Source organism: Carassius carassius, chromosome 24 (genome assembly GCF_963082965.1).
Source record: "Carassius carassius chromosome 24, fCarCar2.1, whole genome shotgun sequence".
NCBI lineage: Eukaryota > Metazoa > Chordata > Actinopteri > Cypriniformes > Cyprinidae > Carassius > Carassius carassius.
The window spans coordinates 23,921,192-23,945,099 of record NC_081778.1 but is presented as its reverse complement, the minus strand read 5'-3'; the positions used below and the strand labels follow the sequence as shown (position 1 = coordinate 23,945,099).

The window sequence follows — 23,908 nt, the reverse complement described above, 5'->3', positions numbered from 1 at the left end:
CTATACAAATAAATTGAATTGAATTGAATTGAGAAAAAAAGAGATGCAAGAAATCTGAATAGAAATAATATATTATTGACATAACTTTTCCTAAACCTTTAAATATTTAAAGCGTACATTGTGATGTATGCAGCAGCACTACCTGCCACCTATGCTCTCCCCTGTTTTCTTAACTGTTTCTCTATCACCCTATTAAATTCTTCCACTTCACTGAAATAGTAAATGAAGAACATAATCACTGCTGGGTTAACAGAAATAGTGTTAACGCTTAAAAAAGATACATAAGCATAAAAATCCCACAGTTATTTCCACAGATCTGGTGTTGCAAGACCTATAATCAACAAAAGATATGATAAGTGATACATGGGCGGCAGTGGCTCAGTGGTTCATGTAGGTTGTCTACAAACCGGAAGGTTGGTGGTTCGATCCCCGGCTCCACCTGACCAAGTGTCGAGGTGTCCTTGAGCAAGACACCTAACCCCACCTGCTCCCGACGAGCTGGATGGCGCCTTGAATGGCTGACACCACAGTCGGTGTGTGAATGAGTGTGTGAATGGGTGAATGTGAGGCAAATTGTAAAGCGCTTTGGATGGCCATGTGGTCTGTTGAAAGCGCTATATAAATGCAGTCCATTTACCATGACACATAAGCTGCTGCCCTCTTTATCACATGTCTTGTATATGAAATGCAGATAATGGGCAATCATATTTCAATGAAATATCTAATTATGCATGATATTATTCATCTCTATATAGATGTATATACTTGTTTTTTCATGAATGTATTTTATAACAATACAAAGAACAATGTGTAACATTTAACCAGATTTTTAACTTATTCACTTTTATTTGTAAATAAGATATTTCACTAGATTTTATAGATCTAGAGTATCTTTTGGTGCTGAATTATCCACTAACCTAGTTTATAATAGTATTTTTGTCATAGATTATGATTATATATATATATTTAATAATATTTGTTATTTTTCATTAAAATGAAGTTGTTTATATGTAGTAGATAGTGTTCACCACAAAAAAGAGTGGTGATCAGGTCAACACAGATAAGTACAGAAATTGTACACTGAATAAAAAAAAACAGCTGGTATCAGATTGGATTGTTATCGGCAGATACTTTTCGGTATTGGATCGGTTCTGAAAATCCTTTATCGTAGTTTCTACATGACACAAAAATCAGTCAGATGTGAAATTGTCGCATTTTTTATTATTATTATTTCTGATTGTGAGTATATAAATGCAAGTCAAAATGTATTTATCAGATACAGTGCAAATTAGAACCCAGACAGCTAAAATAAATTTTTTAGTATGAATGTAAATTATTCACTTTTCCCGTTTTTTTTTTTAAGTGACAAAATGATTACTCTATCTAAAGAAGGTGCTTAGCCAATAGAAATAGGCTTACAATTTGAAGACACACATAAAAAAAAACGTATGCACACACTTATTGTCAAAAACTTGCACTTCAATAAATTTAATTTTCTAAGTCTTCAAAACATTAGTAAATGCATGTTTTTTTTATAGTTTTTTTTTTTTTACTTTCTCTATAAGCTGTTTGTCCAGTTTCAAAGTTGACATCTCTGTTTCTATAAGTAAACACACATTGGTCTCAAAGAATTTCAATCAAGTCCACAAAACATTAATATGTACATCTATTTTTTTTTTCAAAAGCAACAAATAGTACATAACCAGTTCTATACTGCTATTCTGCCCTTCAGGCACTATGGTGCATCGAAGGCACCTAACCTTTGAACTAGTGGTCAACCGAAATGGATTTTTAATGCTTGATATCAACATCTAGAAAGCAGAGTGGCCAATAAACAATATATGTATTGATTATATTGAGTTGTACTTCATTTTACACATTCAAAATTCGCACAAAATTTTAACAAAACGAACAAAAAATAAAACAAAATGAAAAAATTTGCCACCAGGCTGACAAAAGCATCCTCATGAAAATATAAAATGAAAACTACAATAAAAAAAGCCCTTTCATATCAAAAAGTTTTAGATGCATAAGGATGCTGATATTATATCCATTCTTGAGAATGTGAAGGCCAGCAAGTCTTATCCCAGGGTTTAAAGTATGATAAGGGATTATAAAATTTTTACTGCTCCGTTCTCACTGGTCCTGTTCTACATCTTCTCTTTGCTGTTCGCCTTCATCATCATCAGTGGCCTGGAATTTATCATGGGCCCATTTAGGGCTCGTATTATTGGTGGTGTTGGTATTTGTGGCCCTCCGGAGGATAAAACGTCCCTTTCCACGAACAGCATTACCGCGACCACGACCACGCACTCGCGTGTCAATCATCTTCTTCTCAGCTTCACAATCTCTTTCACTCTGCTGCAACAACAAAAGACAGAAAATATTACCCTAATTGATTAATATAACTTAAAGGTTTGGAAACCTTTTATATGAGTTTAAGAATAATCATCAGTGTTATATTTGACTGTACATTGTATTAATAGAACACATACAGACCCCCAATGTAAGAGATTATGATACAAGGACTGTATAAAGTGCCTTTCAAGGAAAGTCTGTTCACTTGTGAGCCGTAATTGCAATGCCTCCGGGCAGCTATTTCAGGCATCCAAGACCAAGTCCTATCTAAATGACTGGGGGAATCCTGAAATCTCAAAAACTTCCTGCTGAACTCACAATTAAATGACATATTTCAAATCAGCAACAGAATCTTAAATGAACTGTCCCCCATGAATGTTGTTCCTTATGCTCAAATACCATTAAAAAAACTTATTTTTAAGGCTAGATTCACATGTATAATCATAAGCATGAGTCTCAGGTTTATATGGAAACCGGAGCTTCTAATGGCAGCTGCAGCGACTGGCCCTTTCATTTAGAAGGCTAGACATATTCCGCCATATTGTGCATTACAGTTTCTCCCCTTCATAAATAATAGGAGTGAACCATCTTTGTATATCTATAGTCTTTAATATAACCTATCTTCTTTATATGGACATTATATTAATTTGTAAATGTGTATATTTATGCGTAAAAAATACATTTATTTATTTATTTTATCGTTATTTTACTAGAATTATGTTAATAGCTTGCTGATTTTTTTCCAGGAACTGTATAAAGGTGATGCAGAATGGGTTTTACAAAGTTCACAACATACTAAGAAGTATTTCTTGCTCTTGGGGGTGTATTCTTGATCCCAATCATCATCCTTTTCTGGCATGTTCATCTGTGAATCACCATTACTGCTTCCATGGAAATTTCCTCGGTTCCAGTTTCTACCACGTCTTCTAAGCTGCTGAGAAAACAGCAAATGGTAACCAAAAGTACAACAGCAACAAACAAACATCTTAGTTCTTCAATATCCCCCAAAACTTACAAAGCCTCCTCGTGTCCATCTTCTCTCTGCAGGTTCTCCATACTCTCTAAGCTCCTGTTGGACTTTGGAGAAGCCTTCTGCCTTGATCTCAGCCTCTTCTTCATGGTAAACAGAGGAAAACGATGAGGATGATGACTCAGAATGCTTCCGTTTTTTCTTGCTTTTCCTTAGGAATGAAATAACATTAGATTCAGACATTGTTCAGCATTCTTCAGCATGTTTTTTTGAATATGTGCAATATGACTTCATCATCATTTGCTTCTTCAGCAACTATAAATTAATCTTTACCTGAATCTGAAAAAAAAAAAATCAGGACATTTTCAAACAATGACAACCTTTATCCAAGATATTCAAAATATCCAGCTGACCAGAAAGACAAAAAGATGTGTTCACACTGACAGCGATTTAATAGCTGAAGATGACCAAGTTGCTGTCCTGCTGGGCACAAGCAGGTGTTCCTACTTGATGGTATCAGGAGGTTAAAATCATGTGAGCTCCGCTCCCATTGGAAGTAGCTGCATCGTATTGCAGGTGTTTTTTGTGAAATTTTAAATCTGCTCAATATTCGCACTGCCAACGATTTCTGTCACTCATGACGCTTCACATCACCAACTATCTTTAAAAGCATCCGACTTCTTGTTTCTGCAGACTGCTGGGAGTGTGAACGCATCTTTAGGCCTTTTTTAGAAATGTTTTTTAAGGTCTCCTGAGAGGCTCAAGATGGATTTCTTGTTGGTTTCATCTTGTTTAATCTTTACTTGCCTCAACCAGATTCTTTGAAATTGCAGATTGCTTACTGGTTGATCAAAATTGCCGTTTCAACCACATTTAGAGAAGTTATCAACATGGCAAAATAAAATACAAAACAAAAATACAACTGTCAGCTTATTAGCTTTGTCACCAATGGTTTAGGTCTGTCTTAAATCTGTTTTCTACAATTGAACAATTGCATACTGAAGATCACTCTGACATGTCTATGCAGCAGCTTACTTTGATTTTTTGTGGTTCTTCGAGATTTTCTCAGTGGATATTTCCTTGTTTGAATCTGGAGATTTCCTCGATACTCTTCCTCCATACTCTTCCTCTCTCTCTCCACTCAAGTATTTCTTTCTGCACTCAATATCCAGCCGAAGGTCCATTGAATCACCTTTAGATTTTTTACCATCGACCTGCGGTGAGGAGAAAGAGATATTTTGGCCAGATGAGGGTTAGCAGCGATCTAGTAGCGTTGTGTAGCATTGTATGGGGCGGGTCCACAACGCAAAACATGGCAACAGCAGAATTAAAACAACCATGCAAATGAATGAGAGGAAGAGACCTATTCTAATATAATTTTAAGTGGCATTTTGGCTTCTTACAGTCTTTCAACAGGCTAATTAAGCAGTATTTCACAGACTTGGAAACAGGCCGCAAAGGTAACATTTTGATTTCCTCTTACTTGCTCACAAAAAAAAAAGAAAAAAAAGATAATAAACTAAATGAAACAGTACAAAAGGCAACATTACAGGACCACAGCAGAAATACTTTCATTGGTGCTCATGAAAGTTTGTTGTTTTTACTTGGCCTAAACACCTCACTTGTTCTTTGCAGGCTTTGAAGAGGAATACTTACTATGAGTTTTGTTTAGTGTCCTTTAAATGGATATGACATGGGAACAACTGGTCACTTCCATTTCTGACCTCTGATTTCTTGCCTCTTAGGAAGGCTTGTACCCATAGTAAAAGGTTACCATCAAACGTTGAGGGGGCATTTACAACACATAAACCTGAATGCACCTCTTTTTGCATCTCACATTTGGACTTTTATGTCTCTCTCATCAGAAACAAGAGTTTAGCGAGAGAAGGAAGCCTAAGAATGCTCTGGGTGGATCACTCGCGCAGCATTCTTTTCCAAAATATGTCATATTTCAAAATGCTCGGTCACCTTGAAGCTGTTTTCCATGGAGCTTTTCATCTCATCAAACAGAAGAGAGTGCCTCTTAAAAGCACTGGGAGAAACATCAATTCTCCTGTGAGAGTTGGAGAGAGATAAATGATAAATATGATAAATGTTAATCCTCTTTTCTTAGAGCATTCTAAATTGTCAACACACAAAAAAAATATTACTAATACGTGCATGAGAAATCAGCCTGGGAAGCTGTTCCTGAATTTTATTGTACCTGTGTATCTCTGGACTCTTTCTCTGCTTCATGAATTCTTTCTCAGCAGCTCTCCTCTGGTACATGGCAAATCGGTCATTTAGGGTCAATCCAGAGGAAGGAAAATATTGAGCTGCGGGTGGACAAAAAAATAATTATTTTTTTATTAAATTATGAATTAATATTTATACTTTTTGAATATAAAAAAATACGTATTTCATCAAGTGGGAAAAATAATAAACCCTGGATAATACAAAAACAAATATAAAACAAAAAATATTTTATACATGAATAAATGTACTTAAAAAATGGAATAATACAAATACTAAGGCCAGTGTAGTCCCTCAGAACCTTGACTGCAAAAGACTTCAGCATTCAGTTTCAGTCACCTTTAATGTGATGGACAATTGAAACTATGTGTTGGGCAAACAGCTCAGATGGACTTTTGGGTGAAAGCTGAGCCTGAAGATGCTGAAGGACAGACTGAAACTCCCAATCCTTCTTATTAAGATGCAGAAAATCCAGAAGATTCCTTCTTTCATTGGTCAAAACAGGTGTCCTGTCAAATGCAACAATGGTTAGGAAAGATACAATGAAATATAATTCAAATCTGATAGTCAGAAGCAGTCATACACACAACAATTCAATGTTTTGCGAAGATGCAAGCAGGAGCAAAAAGTCATTTCTGAGATGTGTGTGTGGGGGGGGGGTTGGGGACAAAAATCACCTCAGAGAATCCATCCTCACACTGAATTCACTTCTTTTCATTGAAGCTCTTGGCGGGGATTCCTCATTCATAACCACAAACATCTCTTGCTCACGGTTCTCAGAGCTCCTCCTGGGCAGCAGAGTGGGTTTAGAAGAGGATTTCTCCTTTCGGTTAACATTAGAGAGCTTTTCAGGTGAGGGATCCTTAAACATGCCACTGAACTGGTCTCTCTTAGAGAGAGCAGCTAGAATATTGGCTGCTCTTTCCTGTTTATGGCAGAGCAGGAGAGCTTCCAGCTCATCATCCCATGCCATGTCCCGCATTCTCCTGATATGCTTCTCAAACATCTCACGAGCAGACAGCGTCACTTTGCTTTTGCAGGGATCGTTTTCCATATCCCTCACCCTATTAGAGATCTCAATTTCTTCATCATCGTCCTCAACATCCTCGCACTGAAATGTCAGTCTGTTTCGTGAACCCCTTTTAGTGGAGCTTATGGATAACTTGTTACCATCAAAACTCTTGGCAGATTTGGATTTCTCCTCTCCTGCCATGTCGTAATCTACAGTGCGAGACAGCTCAATGCCCTTTTCAATAATTTCTCCATTTTCTTGATCACATACTATATCTCCATTACTTTTCCCTTTATGTGTGTTGTTGTCCCATGCAGAAGCCTGTTTTTTAAGCTTTTGCTCCTCCAGGAATCTGGTCAATGAGAGAAAGAGATTTTTAGTTTATTATTATTTACAACAATGTGCTCAAATACATCAGTTGTCATTTTAACGTGACCAAGGACTTCTGCAGCAAGTCAGATTGACAGAACTATGGATAAGCTGTAATGGATTCTGTTCATTTTACCGTGCACAAATGAATGGCTTCCACTCTGAAACAGGTAAACAAGTGTGTACAGCCGGGAAAATTTCACTTCATCCATTTGCAAAGAGCAAATAAAGACTTTTTTTTAACATCTAAATTACAGACTGTGAGCTGACATTTGTAAACAAGGCATATCTAGCTCTTCATGCGTGTTGGTTCTTTCTCAGTACAGCTCTGTTGATGCATTTGAAGGGCAGATTGCAAACCAACTGTGCAATCTTACTTTTTGTCTGGCACACACGCAGGATTTATTGTGTTATTTCCTCTCTTACACTGACTAAAATGAAGGTAAAAAAGAAAATAGAAAGCAAATTTCAAATGCATGTAATCCATCAAAATGATGAATATCTGTCATTTATTTAGCTTGAAATGCCTAAAAAAGTATGTACAAGACAAACTAAATATAGGGCTGGGCAGAAATTATGATCTTCAATTGAACAATTTACTCTACACTAACAAATGACTCTTAGGAATCAGTCCTATTTACTGAATCAAAAATATACAACGTGTCTAGTGTAGCCCTGATTCCAGCAATTAATATCTCATGGGATGCTTCATTTTATGAATGGTTCAAAAAGATGAGTTACTGATTTGTATCAGTCTAAAACCCTGCACTTTATAATATACAGCATTAGCAGAGAGAGAGAGAGAGAGAGAGAGAGAGAGAGAATAATTGGAATCGAACCAGGAAGCCTATAACAATACCCAGCCCTAAGATAAACAAGTGAAATAATAATACATTATTGGTAAAAAGCCTGGGATAAAAGGGATAAGTTTTTAAAATAAGTCGCTTTTCAAGGCTGCATTTATTTGATCAAAAATACAGTAACAACAATATTTTTAATAATTATTAAAATTTAAAACTACATTCTATTTTAATATATTTTAAAATATAATGTATGCCCCTGATGGCAAAGCTGAATTTTTGGCAGCCATTACTCCAGTCTTCAGTGTCACATTATCCTTTAGATATCATTGTAATCTTCTGATTTGGTTCTAATTTCTTTTAATTATTATTAGCTTTTAATATTATCAGTGCTGAAAATGGCTTAATATTTTATGATTTTATTTTATTTTATTTACTTTTTTGGATTCTTTGATGAATAGAAAGTTCAAAAGAACAGCATGTATTTGATATAGAAATCTTTTGTAACATTATGTCTTTATTGTCAGTTTTCATCAACTTGTGTGTAAATAATAAGAAATGTTTTGAGTGCCAAATCAGTGTATAAGAATGATTTCTGAAGGTCATGTGACACTGAAGACTGGAATAGGCTGCTGAACATTTAACTGCCATCACAGGAATAAAATACATTTTGAAATATAATAAAATAGAAAACAGTTATATGAAATTGTAATAATTTTTCATAATTTTTCATAATATTATTAATTAAATTTTTAATTTATTTTTGACCAAATAAGTCATAGCCTTGGTGAGTCTAAGAGACTTCTTTTATCCCAAACTTTAAGGTAGTGAAAAAATGTATAAATGAAACACACAGATATTTCCATTAAAAGAAAGCAGACTTACTTCAATAATGCAAATGCAGTGGACATAGCAGTCGTTTCATTTGTCTGTTGGTCAATATTTGAAAAGAGCTCAAAACCATTGAAAGCTGGTGTAAAGCTTTTCTTTATGGGGCTGGTGTTTGAAGGTGCAGTTTCAACATTCTGCCAGGTGGTGGCACCTTTATTAGGAGCAATCTGAGCAGGACTTGTCTCGTTGGTTGCAGGGACAATCACTTGGTCATTAGTGACAGTGGAGAAAACCTGCGGACTTGCCCTTTTAGGACTAGTATCACGGTTTGTTAAAACCTGACAATCCTCCACAGTCCTGTCTCCATCAGAGTTCCCTTCAGCCGCAGGAGAGCCTCCCACCTGCTCTGCCAGAGTCCCATCTCCTCCTCCTCGGGTTTCTTCAGGCACAGAGATGTCCTCTCTTAGATCTTTGCAACTGTGTTTGGCAGACCCAGAGTTGGAGGAGGAAGAATGGTGCGACTGAGGTGATCTCCCTGAGGACGACCTGTCAGAGCGGCGGGAATGGCTGCGGGACTGCGGGCTTTTTGACTGCTTCTTGGGAGAGCGTGAACGCGAGTGGCCCCTCTTGGGGCTGTTGGAGTGGTATTGCTGCTGCTGCTGCTGCTGCTGCTGCTGCTGCTGCTGATGGTGCTGTCGGAAGTTCTGCCAATTTTTGGGGTGGTAGTTATTATATCCACCCCTTCCACCACGCTGAAAGCGACCACGGAAAAAGCCCTGACCTCTGCCCCGGAAGTAATATGGCCTTCGGAAGCCTCTATGGTTGCCTCGAAACTCCCGTTGGTTCTGGTACTCCCGCGTGTGGTTCCGCTCCCGGTTGTGGGACGGAGAATGGGATCTTGACCGAGAGCGAGACCTAGAGCATAAAAGACAATAAAAGAAAGGATTGAGCAAAAAAATTGAAAAATTAAAGCTCATTGGGATATAGAAAATGACACAAAGAGATATTACATATGCTACTGTATTTTCTAAGGAAAAATAGTATTCATCCATTTTCAAAATTAGGGATGCACCGAATGTTAGGCAAACTGAAATTATTTAGCCGAAAATAGCAAAAAATATATATATTCCGGTGTTCGGCCTAATAAGCAAAAAGGGCGAATAATATGTACCAAACAATGACTAACACGATCAAATAGAGACACGCACTAATGCAGCAAACATGTCGGCGATGTGAAAGTATCTCAAACTATCAGATAAACATGCAGAAATCATTAAAAGCATGAAGCACTGAAAGCGAGAGACTGTTTAGTGCTGTATCACATGTCTCCGATTAGAAGAAGAGGTGACTGATGCTGGTGGTTAGGCAACTATATGATGACTGAAATCAAGAAATGTCCTCAAACTATTAGTACATAAACTGCAGAATGTTATATTTTGTAATGCACGCATGAATTGCATGTATTCTGACAGCGCTGCATGAGCTCGCGGCACCAGGGTTTAAAGTGCGACAAATATTTTCTGAAAATTGTTCTGAGAATAATTTTATAAATCTGCATGCTGCAAAAAGAAGCACTGAGATCTTCCTGCGGGTTTCTGCCGAAATAAAAGTTAGAAAAACTCCATCGACATTCATAAATGACGGTAATGTCATTTTACTGTTGTTCTGTAAAAAATTAAATATTAAAAAAAAATTAAAAAAATAAGACAATAATAATGATAATAGTACCATACAACAGCTCTATTAATACATTTATTTGCCTATAACATTCACACAGTGTTCAAATTGGGATCTGTAATATATTCTTCTTCTTTTTTTTAAGAAGTCTCTTCTGCTCAGCAAGGCTTCCTTTATTTGTACAGTAAAAAAGACATGCCTAATTCAAGTCTCAAAAATGGCCAAAAATATTATTTTACTAACTTATTAATTTTAAGTTTAATTGTGCTTTGTTGGTATAATGTCTGCTAGAATGTTAAAAGAATGTTCAGTGTTAAGTAAACATGTTTAAATTACTGTTTTGTAATGTATTTATTTTTTATTTGAAAATAAGGACAAAACAGTGAAAAGCACATTTTGGTTATTTAATTTATGCAATGGTGAAAAAAAAGGGCAAAATAGGCCTACATGGGGACATTTTTTTTTTTTTTAAAAACCATGTTCTGTTTTCAGCCTTCGGCCCAGTGTTTCATTTTGTTCAGCTTCGGCCAAGAATTTACATTTCAGTGCATCCCTATTCAAAACATCTTCTTCTAGACCCATATGATACCTCTACGTGAGGATCAACAGACTAACGATTTTCACTAATCTCTACCTCCAGTGCAGATCTCAAATCAAAGTTTATTCAAATGTAAGTTTGTTATAATGTCAAGACATTTGGTTATGAGACACTTTATAATGAATGAAATTTGATTTATTGATGTCCAACGTGAGGCCTTAGGTCATAACAAGAAAGATGACCCATTTCCTCAACAAATAAAAAATAAAAAAACCATGACCATTTTTCTATGCTTTTATATTGCCTTTTGTCCTTTTTGGATCTTGAATGCCCAGTAGTTGTATGAAAAAGATTCTCTTAAAAGAATGTATAATAATAATAATAAATTATTGTGTAATTAAATAAATAATAATAAAATATGAACTATCCCTTTAAATCAGAATGATAATTAAATTGATAACGTTAATTTAAACGTTCTAAAACTTTTACAAATATACAAGAAATATGTATTCTGTGTATTCCATTACTGATTAAACTAATTCAAAGATTTAAGATCAATAATTAGTTTAACAATATTTCACATAATTCTTTCAAGTAGTACACACTGCTGCTACCACCAATTACGTTTAAAAGCTTTAGGTGCAAGGTCAACTTCAGCCAGATGGTGGCTCTGTTGTTCTATTTATGAACACATCTACAGTCAGTAGTTATTGATTCTCGTCTCTTTCAGCGTGTCTTAACATCACAAACACTGATATTAACTGACTAAACAACTTGCGCATACATACAGTGCATTACACTCAGATCTATAGAATATTCAATATGTATATATCGAATATAATCTCCTTGGAAAAAGAACAAACAATTGAGACATTTCAACACTATGCACATGTCAACTATGTCAGACAATAAAATGATAAAAGACATGCAATTATATCTAGCATTGAATTAAAACCTGCCTTTCTAATATAGTGGAATTTTTCATCATTTGGAAAGTGAAACCGTGTTGAAAATGATTATCCAACTAAAGCACCCTGCAACCAGTTTACAATCAAACAAACAACTACATCCATAATGACATTAACAATAATCTACAGTTTCGGTTGGTTTTGTACTCACCTGATGCGTTTTTTCATTGGAATACAAAGTAAGAAGGTAGTGCACAGAGCAACATGATACTCTCACAGCGAGCAAGAGGGACTTTGCATCTCTTCTAGTGAGCGTGGATGGAAAGAGTCAGTCACATGGGTCATATGGGAAAGATTTGTACTCTCTTTCTACGAAGCAAAGAGGAGGTTCTCAGCCTGCCAGTTACAACACATTAGCTTTGCACAGTAGACTTAAACTGAAGGTAACAATTACAACAATTATTCTAAAGCTATTTATCCACTAGTTAACTTCAGTTAGAATTAAAATTCTGTCCTTATTTAGCAAGTCCCATATAATTTCAAAAAGACAATTTTATTTCTTCTCTGAAGCACAAAAGCAGACATTTGAATTGCACTGGTTGCACTTCTTCCTGTATACAATGAATGGAAACTGAGGCATTTAATCTTCAAAAAGGTCTTTTTAATCTACAAACTGAACAACTTTAAGTCATTATTGACTGAAAACGTTGATATTTTAGCTCACATCTCACAAGATGATCAATGAATAATGACATAATTTTTGGTCTGTTTTTTTAAAAGGCTATTATATGACTTCAGACATAATAAGACTTAAATAGTGCACTTGTCCTCTTTAACTGTAATTGCGCTTGAAAAAAGCAACTAGTAGAATTCTACAGTACAATTCTTTTATGTTCCACAGAAGCAAAAGGAAAAACAGGTTTGGAATGACATAAGGGTGAGTAAATGGATACATTTTAAACAAACTTTTCTACAAAAAGGGTATTTATAATTTGGAAGTAACTGCATTTTCATCCACTTATGCCTATGAGTTTTCATTAGACATTTTGACTTCATTCAAAGCCATGCAGCTATGCTTCATTCTTCTGACATGTATGCATCAAGCTTTTTCTAGCAACAGTACCTCTCTGAAACTGGTCAGCAATAAGAGACCAGGATCACAAGATTTCCCTTGCAAATAAGCGACATCAGATTTTTCCCTCTACAAATTCCATTTGCATGAAAAATCAACATAGTACATATCTCTGAATGCGCTCAAAGTATACTGTCAACCACACAAGAAAAAGGAGCCATGCTCAAAAAAATAAACAATGAAACAAAATAACCCGAGTACCACAAGCATGTATCTGTTTTTGTCTAATAAAGAGCAGAGGTTTTTTTTGCAGGTACAATTTACATTTGCTACCTAACAGGCTCCACTGTGTTGTAAGCACAAAACCAGCAGTCCTATGAGAATGAGCAAAGTACAATTTTAGCATGGGAAATAAGAAAGTGTGGTGAGCCTTTCCAAAGCCACAGCCCTTCCCAAATATCAGTCTTTATGCAATGCTGATGAACACATGGAGAGTAAAATCACGGTGACTGAGCAACCCCTTTTCAACAAGTGAGGAAGCCAGGGTAAAGGCATTATAAAACCACAGGGTGCTTTAATGTATGTTTACCTTACATAACTTTGGCCTGGCAGCTGTGGCTAGATGGCTGAGACTGGCACTAGAATATTGATTTTTAATTAAAAAAAAGAGTAATGGATGGGAAGCCGAGCATGAGTCACATGGTGGGTGTTTATAAATGAAGTTCCACTGTGTGTTTACGAACATAGTGAGAAGTTAACAATTTTCCAACCCACTCAATCATTAAGCACATCTGTCAAGACACAGTAAGCATTATTGTGTTTAGATTTGTACTTTATAGTATGGTCAGAATGAGTAGCTAAAGATCATTGTTTATCAAGCGCAAGATTATACATTACCAGATGTAATCTTTCTTCTTGCATTTTCTGGGTTTATTTATTGCAAAATTGTGAGCTAATTCCACGTGGGCCTGATTGTAAGACAGCAAAAGAGGCTAAATGAATCTGCATGAATGACTCAATAGTCAGGAAAATGAAAAGGAATACTGCCGATTACTTTTTAAGAGATAATTTAATTCGTTTTTCCTCTTTTTGGAGAGGAATAAAAGTGATGACTAAAACTTGAAAGTACAAAATCTGACTCAAAACTGAAATGAATAATCGAAACCAACTCCTTCATCCCACATCTGCACACGCCTGTTTTGTGCACTGCAGTAATGGTAACCATCTCATTTTTAATTTACTAAATATTTTGTATGACATGATGATTGCAAAGTCAGTAACTTCTGTTTATTAGCATACTGGACACTTACCCGTATCTGCGCTTCCTTGATCTAGGTCTAGGGCTGCTTCGTGATCTGGAGCGAGAGCGGGAATCAGAATGGCATCTTGATCTGGAGGCCGATTGAGAGCGAGACCTGGACTCTGATTTCTTTGTCTTAGACATTGTGGCCTTTCACATACGTGCCTGTAACAGAATGCAAACCATTCAGACCAGCAACTTACAAAAAGGAAGTTAGTATTCATCAAGTAATTTAAAAATGTATTATTGTAATCCAAGTCCAATTATTCTTTCAGTAAAAAAAGCAAGGGAAATAGAGTTTATAGTGTTACAGGGGCTTGCTTGAATTAAAAAAAATTCTATGTAAATCACCACTCATCAATTTACATTGAGGTGTTTTTTTCTCTGGGACATTAAGAAGACTTGGCTGTGGAGTATTACATTTTCCATGTCTTCAAATTACAGTTTGTCAGGCTACATCCTTGAAAAAAGAGCACAAAAGCTTTGTTTAAAGGCACAGCAGGAAGTAATTATGGAATACGGAGCAAATGTCGATCTACAAGGCTGTTTATGTGAGGGATAATCAACAGATAGTCTGCCATTTCTCAATGATAATTTACAGTCTGTTTATTTTGAGATAATGACTGGCTAACTGTACATTATACCACTCACTACACAGCTAAATATTGATTTGAGTTTAAATGATTTTATCTTCTTACCTATACGTTATCTTAAAAGTTTTCACAAAGAAAAAAAATCATTACAACAATCAGCCAACAATGCAACAATATTAATCAGTAATATTAATACTGTAGTAATTTTCACTACAATTGATAACTCGGATATAAGACAGCATCATTTGTATGTCTCTCACAGTGTGATGCGAGAGGCATGAAAATAAGCACCAGTTTCAGTTACTGATGAGAAGCAACAGTGCAGCAGTCTGGTTCTGGAAGTAAAACCACATTATTTTCTCCATAGGGGAATTCAGTGGAATAGCGGAAAAACAGTTCTGAAACCTGAAACCAAAGTCGCTGTAAAATGATGGCCACTATTACACTATATTAGTAAGTATAAGAGTGCTGAATGTCATGATGTACTGTAGAGTAATGGCAAAAAACAATGACAGGGGAAATCCACTTAAAAAAGTCATAAGTCATAAAAATAGTCATAAAAATAGGCTAACGGCTTAAAGTGTTCTCTATACATTAAAAGGGGATAGGAGAAAGTATTTTAACACTGAAAAACGCACACTTCAGCCTTAATTAATCTGACTTTCTTTAAGCCAAAAATATTTAAATATACACTTTATGTGTTAAGTCTACTCACAAGAACAACTGTGAGGAAATGCTGCAGGTTTGGCAGAACAGATGTAAAGTGACGCCACATTAGCATGGAGGTGAGAGTGATTTACTAGCTCTTTAATGTTATCCCCAATGTATTTAAAGAGGTGTTGAAAGGTGATTCTGCCTATTGTCTGTCATCTTAACCTCCACAAATGCCCCCAACTGTTAAGCTGGACTCACACTTGGGTTTTTACCACAGGGAACACTGGTGATCAAAGAGAGACAGCACTGTGGCTCAAATAGACTTGCACTAGAGATAAAGAGATAGCTTTTGCGTTCACTGTGATGGCTGCAAATATTCATATTATAAGGTGCATCTTAACTGCTTGTCACCATACCTGTCATGACTCTAATCATGGATGTGCAAATGCACATTATGAAAGATCTCTATTAATGTTATGAGATAGTACAATTAATTAAAGCTCCTAAACATTGATTCAAATCCTGGCTAAATTTATTAGCTATCTTTGCACTCATTACTAAGTGTGACACCATCAAGCTATTAGTTTACTTTATTTAGACAGAAATAGCCTGATGACGCACCACAAATTAGCTGTCAGTTATCTTGTCCATTAGGACTGCTAACATAAGGATCTCAGATAGATCCTTAAGGCCCGTTCACACAAAGAACGCTAACTATTACGATAACTATATTAGCATCCACACAAAGAATGATAACCTTCTGATTATTCTAAGTGCATGACACACTTCTCTTTCAATGCTCTTTCAAGCTGACTGGATTCTGATACTGGTCAATATTTTTTTTCCATTCATTAACTGGAAATAAACTCTTTAAAAGAGATTTCACATATATTGTTTTTTTTTCGTGTCATTATTGTAATAATTGTGGTGTGGACTGCACTTTTTTTTTTTACTTCTAACTTTAACTGTTATCTTTAACTTTTCTTTTTTTATTTATGGTTATAGTTATCATTATAGTTGTCATTCTTGGTCTGAATAAACCCTTTTTGTGTTCAATGAAATGCTAATGAAATTGCAGACAGAACACTTAAGCTACAATTCAGTATGGTGTCTTTGTGTACAGCATGCGAGTCTGAGCAGATCTGCGCTGCTGTTTCAGCAAACATTGGCCGAAATTAACTTAAAGCCTTTTTTTTATTCCTTTTGACTGCTTGTTGGTTTTGGCCAGCAGTCCATAATTTCCTGCAGCCTCCAGACATCCAGATATTTGGCTTGTGCAAAGTTTCTAAGCTACTTTACTTCTACCGTATACTGAAGTACTATGGGAATAACAAGTTTACATAAAGTACGTCAGCTAAGACATCTGCAGACCTGCCAACATTTACGCATTTTGATTAGCAGTTATGCATTTTGACCTCAAGGTACGCTGGTACGATTTGTCACTCTAAACCAAATTCTTTAAGACAAGTCATGTCACTCGGCAGCCATCTTAGAAACGCCTCTCGGGCATCCAAGTGCAACTCCTATCTCTTTGAATGGGGAGACATCGAGTTCTCCAAAAGGTTCACTAAGCGTGCAATTAAATTTCATATTTGAAATCACCAAAGAAATCTGACAACTGTGTTAGAAATGTTGTTTCTTTTGCTCAAATAGCGTTATAAAAAGCGTATTTTTCAGTCTAGATCAGCCAGTGCACACGTGCAGTCCTAAGAGCACGTCTTGGAAAGCTGACTGTTTCTATAGCAACCGGGATTTCTAACGGCAGCTTCATTGACGCGTGCCTTTACCAATTAGCGTAAGTTGGTCTTTCATTCAGTAGGCAGAGCTTCCCGTGATTGAGCGGCCATATTGAGCGTTGCATTTTTCCCCATTCAAAACTATACAAGTGACATAACTTGGGTTTTGGTTTTGCATTTAAATAATTTCTGCATTTTATTTCTCCCGTAGTAGCCTATAGTTTGTAGTTTCAGTTCAAAGCTGTTTGCGCTCGCCACGTCAGATGGTCTGACAGAAAGGCGTGTGAGGCTGACAGAAACTCGCTGTTTAATGTGTTTGAGATGTGCCGTTTTCCTTAATGCATATCTTGCATTTCACAGGAATTTTGTCCATCTGTAAATGTAAAAAAAAGCCATGGAAATATTTCCATTTTGCTGTCAGAAGCAGTGGCAGCTCGTAGGGGGAGGCACAGCTTCCCCAAAATGTTGAGGTGAAAATGAGGATGATTTAATGTTAATAAAATTCATAATTAATTTCAGTTCATGTCTCAGAATGTATATATTTTTGTTTGTAATTTCACATTTACCAATTCCATAACGTGAAAGCACTGCTTTTCTATTGCGAATGTGCCGAATCTGCTATTGTAATTACAACCACTAAGTGATAGGGAATGGGAGGGGGAGGCTGGGGGAGAGATGAGCTCTCGTGCCTCCGTTGTTAAAAAAAATTTGCCAAACAGCATCGATTGTTCACTTTCAACGCTGAGGAGTTTTGAGAAAAGGAACATCATAGAGGAGGCTACACTCCCTTCTGGTATATCAACCAATCATCATAGAAACGTAAATCACGTGCTATTAGTTTGAACGTCTCCCAGCTGGGCTGTACCATTTACTTATGATGAGTAGCGATATTTGATCGCCAACAGATTTCCCAAGCTGTCATTCAAACAGTATATATATACAAATTTAAAATAAAGGGAGCTAGAACTATAGGCTACAGCAGTAGGCCTAATTAAATAGCACAACAGGCAGCTCTCTTTTAACACAGACTTTTAAGAAGGGATGGATGTTTGTTTTTAAGTGATAGGACAGGTAAGTGAATTTATATTATCTTGCTGTATGTGTGTCGTTTTCTTTACGTTTTCTGACTAAAAGCCACCAAAAAGCCATTTTAAAGTGTTTAAGCAAATAATAATAACAATCAGCAGGGATCCCCAGACCAATACAATTAGTGTGCATCCTCTATTTTAAAACCCATGAGCTGCCACTGGTCAAAAGTGCATGAGCTTTTGCTTTGCGATTCTCCGCTAAACTCCACAGACTTTATTTAGAAAGAGCACCACCGCACATATACGCCAAACAGACTGAGCTCAATGAAATAGGAGCGCAATAACTCTGATTAAAATATACATTTTGCTGAAATTTGTAGTTGAATTTTAAACCTACAAGTATGTGTATTTGTATGATAGCAATAACTGTAAAGTTTAATGGGGTAATTAAAATAGCCTTTTATTTTGTATTATCTGTTTTTAGATTGTATTGTTACATTGTTAGAATTACTTGTTTCTTTTTTAAATAGCATTAAAAAACTAAATAGCAAAAATGTACTAAACTGTTACGGTAAACAGTTACAGTAAACAGTAATGTACAAACAGTACAACCACCCCCCCACCACCACGCTGAAAAAATTCAAAGTTTGGCAGGTCTGCATCTGGTGTTCAACAACCCAGCAGAAACAGTTTCTCATTCACAGTTAGTTTCAGATGCTTAAAATAGAGAAAGCAAAAAAACAAGTCTACAGATACTTTCATCTGTAAACAGTATTGCTTCCCATCTGCAAATGAGGTCTATCTAATTGACTCAAAAGGGTTGAGGAGTCTGATCATGACACTTTTATGATAATGAAGGCATATTTGCATGGGTTAAGAAATTATGTAGGATTCATTTTAAAGCATGGTATCATTTAATAAGGTTAATAAAGAGCGGCTGTCTTGTGATCCTTCTGTAGATAATCCTTAATTTTCCTCAATAAAGTATCTAAGTGTCTATTTGCCTATATGGGAGTGGAGTGTGGTCCGTGGCCTGATTAACAGGATTTGATAGCTAAATCTGTGTCAGACATCTCCTGTGGTCATAAACTTTTGTGCTGTCATTACATCACACATGCACACACATCTACTATATGCCTCCCAACAGTGACAGCTGCATTTGGACCTTCTCACCTGTTCGATTAAAGGGGGAGAGTTGATGTAAACAATGGAGCAACCCGACACGACCACAATTTGTTCCCAACACTCAATCAGCCGCTCTATTACTGAGACCACAGATGTGAGACCAGCAGCACTAAAATCCCATTTGTTATCTGCATTAGTCTATGCAGCAAAAGAGACACTTATCAACAGCCACAGCAACTGCTACATTCTTCCAAAGACTCCACAGATATGTGAAAACCTCTTTGAAGTGTACAAAGCATATGAGCTTTGGAGCCCACAGGTTTTGAGATAAACATTTGATTGATTGTGGAATTTAAAATCAATTTCTTCAACAACTCTAATATTAACTGAAGTATGGATGCGTTGCATGACATTACATGAAGCTCTATAATTTTCGCTTGCAATGAGCTGCAGCTTCTCAAGGCTCAAAGAGTTTCACATCCTGTCAACATTTACTCACCACCATAATATCTGCATGTTTTTCTATTTTATTTAGGTCACAGAAGTAGATATTCACAATAAGTAAATTGTGACTAATGGCTGTTGAAGTGTTCTAAAGTCAAATCATAGATAGCGTCAGGAGTTGCTTCTGGTTGATAAAAGTCATCTCACTATTGACTTTCATTGAACAGAAAAGGGCAGCGAGAACATAATAGACATAAGACCTAAAACCCTGCTTATAGAGGAAACTTTTTTTAGTTATTCATTTGAAATGACTTGTGTCTCATCTTGCCGTTGATTTCACATGGGAACTCATCAGTTGAAGGTCTTCTCTATTTTAGTCTTATACGAGGATGGAGAACTGATGTAGTAATAACTCACAAGCTCCCTGTAGTCTGTTTGACAAAACTGATTATTAAAAAAAGAAAAGAAAAAAATTGGGCTGCTGACCAAACTTTCCAAATTAAGTGAGTTACTGAAAAGGCAAGAATTATTTTTCCAAGAGCATGTTTTACAAAGCCAAAAGTTACTGGATAGTCTTACACAATGTACAAACCTAAACGCAAATTGTAGTTGAATATATTTAAGATTATTTAAAGAAATGTGTAACACATTTTATGGCACTACGATGCCATTTCTGACATACAAAATGATTTGTCAGAGTCACACATCGGTCGCAGTGATTTTGCCATCAACATCTTTTGTTGATCCTGGATCAACATTATTGTCCAGAAATATCTAACCCAATCCCTGCCCCTAAACATAACGCTACCCATAATTTATTCCTAAAATCAGAGGAAAAGTATAGGTGAATAACAAGGATGTAGAAGCATCTTACCCTGATTGTAAACCTAAAACTGACATTTCTTGAAAACCTATCCCTCAGTTCTGATTAGCTGATTGTAATGTTGTTCCAGGATCAACAAGGATGTTGATCAGGAACATGTACTGGTCTCATCCATCATTAATTAAGACTTTAAAACAAATCTCGTTTTTGTAGGCCTACATTATCAGACATTCCCTCTTAATTTTCATAAAATGATGCTGGGTTGTTTTGACCCAACTTTGGGTCAAATATGGACTAACCTAACTTTTGGGTTAAAAATTTAATGTAAAAATTTAACCCAACCGATGGGTTAGTCCAAATTTGGCCCAAAGTTGGGTTGAAACAACCCAGCATTTTTTTAGAGTGATTCTAGAAGTATATAGTAAAAAACACAAAAGGTAGCATGATAGGCGCAAAAAGTATGTTTAAATAATGAATTTCATGCTCAGGACAAAAGATTGAAAATGGATCAAAATTATTAACTTTGTGAATTAAAAACTGACAATGTAGTCATGTAATGCAGCAGTCTGTAAACTGATGGTTTCAATTTGTATTTTGTTAATATTTGGAACCTGGTGTAGAACCATTGTTTTATATATATATATATATATATATATATATATATATATATATATATATATATATATAAATATTCTTATATTATGGATGATTTGTCTATTTATTATTATTATTATTATAAATAAATAAAAGCTTTACATCTTTGAAAATAATTGTAGATGTTACTGTGATGGCAAAAATTATCAAAGTTTTTTTTTTTCTACAGTTTTCCTTTATAAAACCTTACTATGATAATTTTTCGAATTTTTGCTAATTATTGTTACAACATTATAGCTTGGCATCAGCAACCAGTCACCAAAAACATGAATTAAAGAAAGCACCATCTCAAAGCAGCTTACATTTCGAAGTTCCCAGGGTATATAAAAAAATATATATATATAAAAAAAAACATAATAATAATAAAATTGTATCCTCTTTTATTCCACTCTATTCTAAGTATATATATATATATATATATATATATATATATATATATATATATATATATATATATATATATATATATATATATATATATATAAACACTTACCATATAATTCGATTTAGTCCAGGGTGAGAAGATGCATCTACTGTCAAATGTTACAGTTCACTAAAATGCTTTCCCCTAGTTTAAAAAGAATACAGCTTTCGTTTTATATTATTATAGTACTATTTAAATCATTCTGAAGGAGAAGGTGGCAATATCCAGTCCGTTTCATCTGAAGTATCCGCATTCAAAACGTATTTTAATTCCAAATGACAAACGTGTCGTATTAAGTTGTAACCCAACTGTGAACACGGTGCACTATTCAAGTCAAATGGTGTAAAGCAGCTTTAAGTGCTCACAGTAACAGACTGGGGCTGTGACACAGCAGAGATACAGCGTGGATACTACAGGCTGCGCGGATCAAGTTTCTCTCAAGCATTCTACTGTCAATCAAATGCATGCTGACAGCTAGCCACGCCCCTAAATGAGTTAAAGGAACAGGCGCTCCTTTTCAGATTCTTTGTACATGCTAGGATCTTACTGTTATTGTTATACAGTGTAAAAACGCATATAAAATAAACAGTAAAAATGCAGTAAATATGTTTTAAAGTGAATAATATACTAAATGTATAGTTACTGACTATAGATTTATTTATGCAATCTACATGTATTAAAGATTATGAGGTTGCCAATTAAGGAAAGCTGCCGGAAATGTGTATAATCTTCTTTCCATCATAGACCAGTATAAGTTGTTGTGTTGCATACATTTTAGCCTGCTTGCAATGCTAAAAAAAAAATCTATGACATAAGATAAAAATCTAAATATAACTCTGTTTTGGTCTTGTGAGAGAGTGCAGTGACAGTGGTTGCACTGACTATAGATAAGCTGTCCTCCTTGAGGATGGTAATAGCCTAGCTAATAAAAAAGTAAGACCAGTCATTTATTAACATTAGACTGGGAATGGGAAATGCATCCGCATCTGATCAAAAGCAGGCATAAAAGGTGTGATGAAAAAATAATGAGACATTATTTTATTTATAGACCCAAGAAATGGCTTAATTAAAAGCTATTTAATGGAAGAGTTCACTCATATGGAAAATTTTCTGTTTGAACTCTCATTTTGATGCCACCCATTCACTGCAGAGGATCCATTGATGAACAAGGGATATAATGCAAAATTTCTCCAAATCTGTTCAGATGAAGAAACAAAGCAAAGGGTGCAAATTTTTGGGTGAACAGTATCCTTTAAGAAATCATGACAAATTAGTCTTTCAGGAAGGCCTAAAAATGTATGTCAGGACTGAACAGACCAAAAAGCAAGACTGTAAAAAAATGAATCATGGGCTTTTAATTCTCATAAAAAAAATTAAGGTGATAATTAAAAATAATGTGTAGATTCCGTTAAAAAAATGTGATTCGGTGTAGTATAGAAAATATTGACGACCTTTTACTAATAGAACCAAGAGATGTGTTTTCCTCATTTTAAGCAAAACTTATGCAGTTTTGGTCCTTGAATTGAGGAACTAAATAAACTAAAAAATAAATAAAAAAAAATTAAGGAAAGAAGGCTGCCTATTCAGTTTAAGAGAATTAACTCAATTTTGCAGTTTTATTTTAGAAGTGATTGTTAGTTCCCTGCATGCTTTGCATATGGCTTGATACGGAGAGTAAATTTTGAAATTAAATGCTATTTTATGTTTTTGAGTGAATGGAAGCATCTATGTTTAATGTTCAGTTATGTTTGACATTTGAAAGAGTTTCTGTTACACTGAAGTTTCCATTGCAAAGTGCAATCGTTACCATTGTGCAGAACTTATGGTTATGGATACTCCTCTAAGGCATTAAGCCTTGTTTAATGAGCAGTACCTTTGCTAGTGCTAGTGCACTATACTTTCCATTATTTCTCAAGAATCTTCCTACTTGAGCTCTTTGGCAGTCTTTTAAATGTATAAAATAACTCAAAGTCAAATACAAACAGACCTCACTTAAAATCACAGACTTTTGAGAAGCAACTTAAAATAAATGAGCACATTTCACTAATTATATTAAATGAATTGTGTCAGAGATTAATTAATTTAGGAAATTTCACGTGATTTATTCAAGAAGATTCCATTTAAAAAATCAAGCCTGAGAAACTATTTAAAAATATTGTGTGTAATATTGTTACCTTATTTTTTTAAGTAAATAGCTTGTTCCATTTTTTTTTACAGTGAATAAATGACAGTGTCAGCAATAAAGTGTATTATTCATTGATATTATTCACTTTACTTTTCTTCTTGTTTGAATTAATAATTTTCTTGACACTAGACCTACATCAAATAAACATGCTGTTATGCCCAGGGTTTGTGCTAGG

General features: G+C 35.3%; 1 protein-coding gene across 3 annotated transcripts; it reads right to left on the bottom strand.

Moving 5' to 3' along the window:
- Nucleotides 1-1,911: 1,911 nt before the first annotated feature.
- LOC132103240 (thyroid hormone receptor-associated protein 3-like) lies at nt 1,912-21,932 on the bottom strand. Of its 3 annotated transcripts, XM_059508186.1 has the most exons (11): nt 21,618-21,928; nt 14,078-14,232; nt 8,627-9,487; nt 6,238-6,924; nt 5,900-6,069; nt 5,532-5,643; nt 5,297-5,381; nt 4,364-4,542; nt 3,374-3,539; nt 3,155-3,289; nt 1,912-2,361 (listed from the first exon to the last, which is right to left on the bottom strand). In XM_059508186.1, exons 2-11 carry the CDS (start codon nt 14,209-14,211, stop codon nt 2,137-2,139), a joined length of 2,754 nt encoding a protein of 917 aa, XP_059364169.1. In that variant the 5' UTR covers nt 14,212-14,232; nt 21,618-21,928; the 3' UTR covers nt 1,912-2,136. The 3 variants fall into 3 exon arrangements, with proteins under 3 accessions (XP_059364169.1, XP_059364170.1, XP_059364171.1); XM_059508187.1 differs by lacking the exons at nt 14,078-14,232; nt 21,618-21,928 and adding an exon at nt 11,907-12,025; XM_059508188.1 differs by lacking the exons at nt 1,912-2,361; nt 3,155-3,289; nt 3,374-3,539 and adding an exon at nt 3,561-4,169 and having other exon boundaries at nt 21,618-21,932.
- Nucleotides 21,933-23,908: the final 1,976 nt, after the last annotated feature.

What these genes read in the sequence shown, in the direction of transcription:
- LOC132103240 (XM_059508186.1), bottom strand. Translation starts at nt 14,211, where the DNA reads ATGTCTAAGACAAAGAAATCAGAGTCCAGGTCTCGCTCTCAATCGGCC. An exon ending in TCAAGGAAGCGCAGATACGG is followed by an intron (nt 9,488 to 14,077) that starts GTAAGTGTCCAG and finishes TTTATGCTCTAG; the next exon opens with GTCTCGCTCTCGGTCAAGAT. An exon ending in AATTGTCCATCACATTAAAG is followed by an intron (nt 5,644 to 5,899) that starts GTGACTGAAACT and finishes GTCCACCCGCAG; the next exon opens with CTCAATATTTTCCTTCCTCT.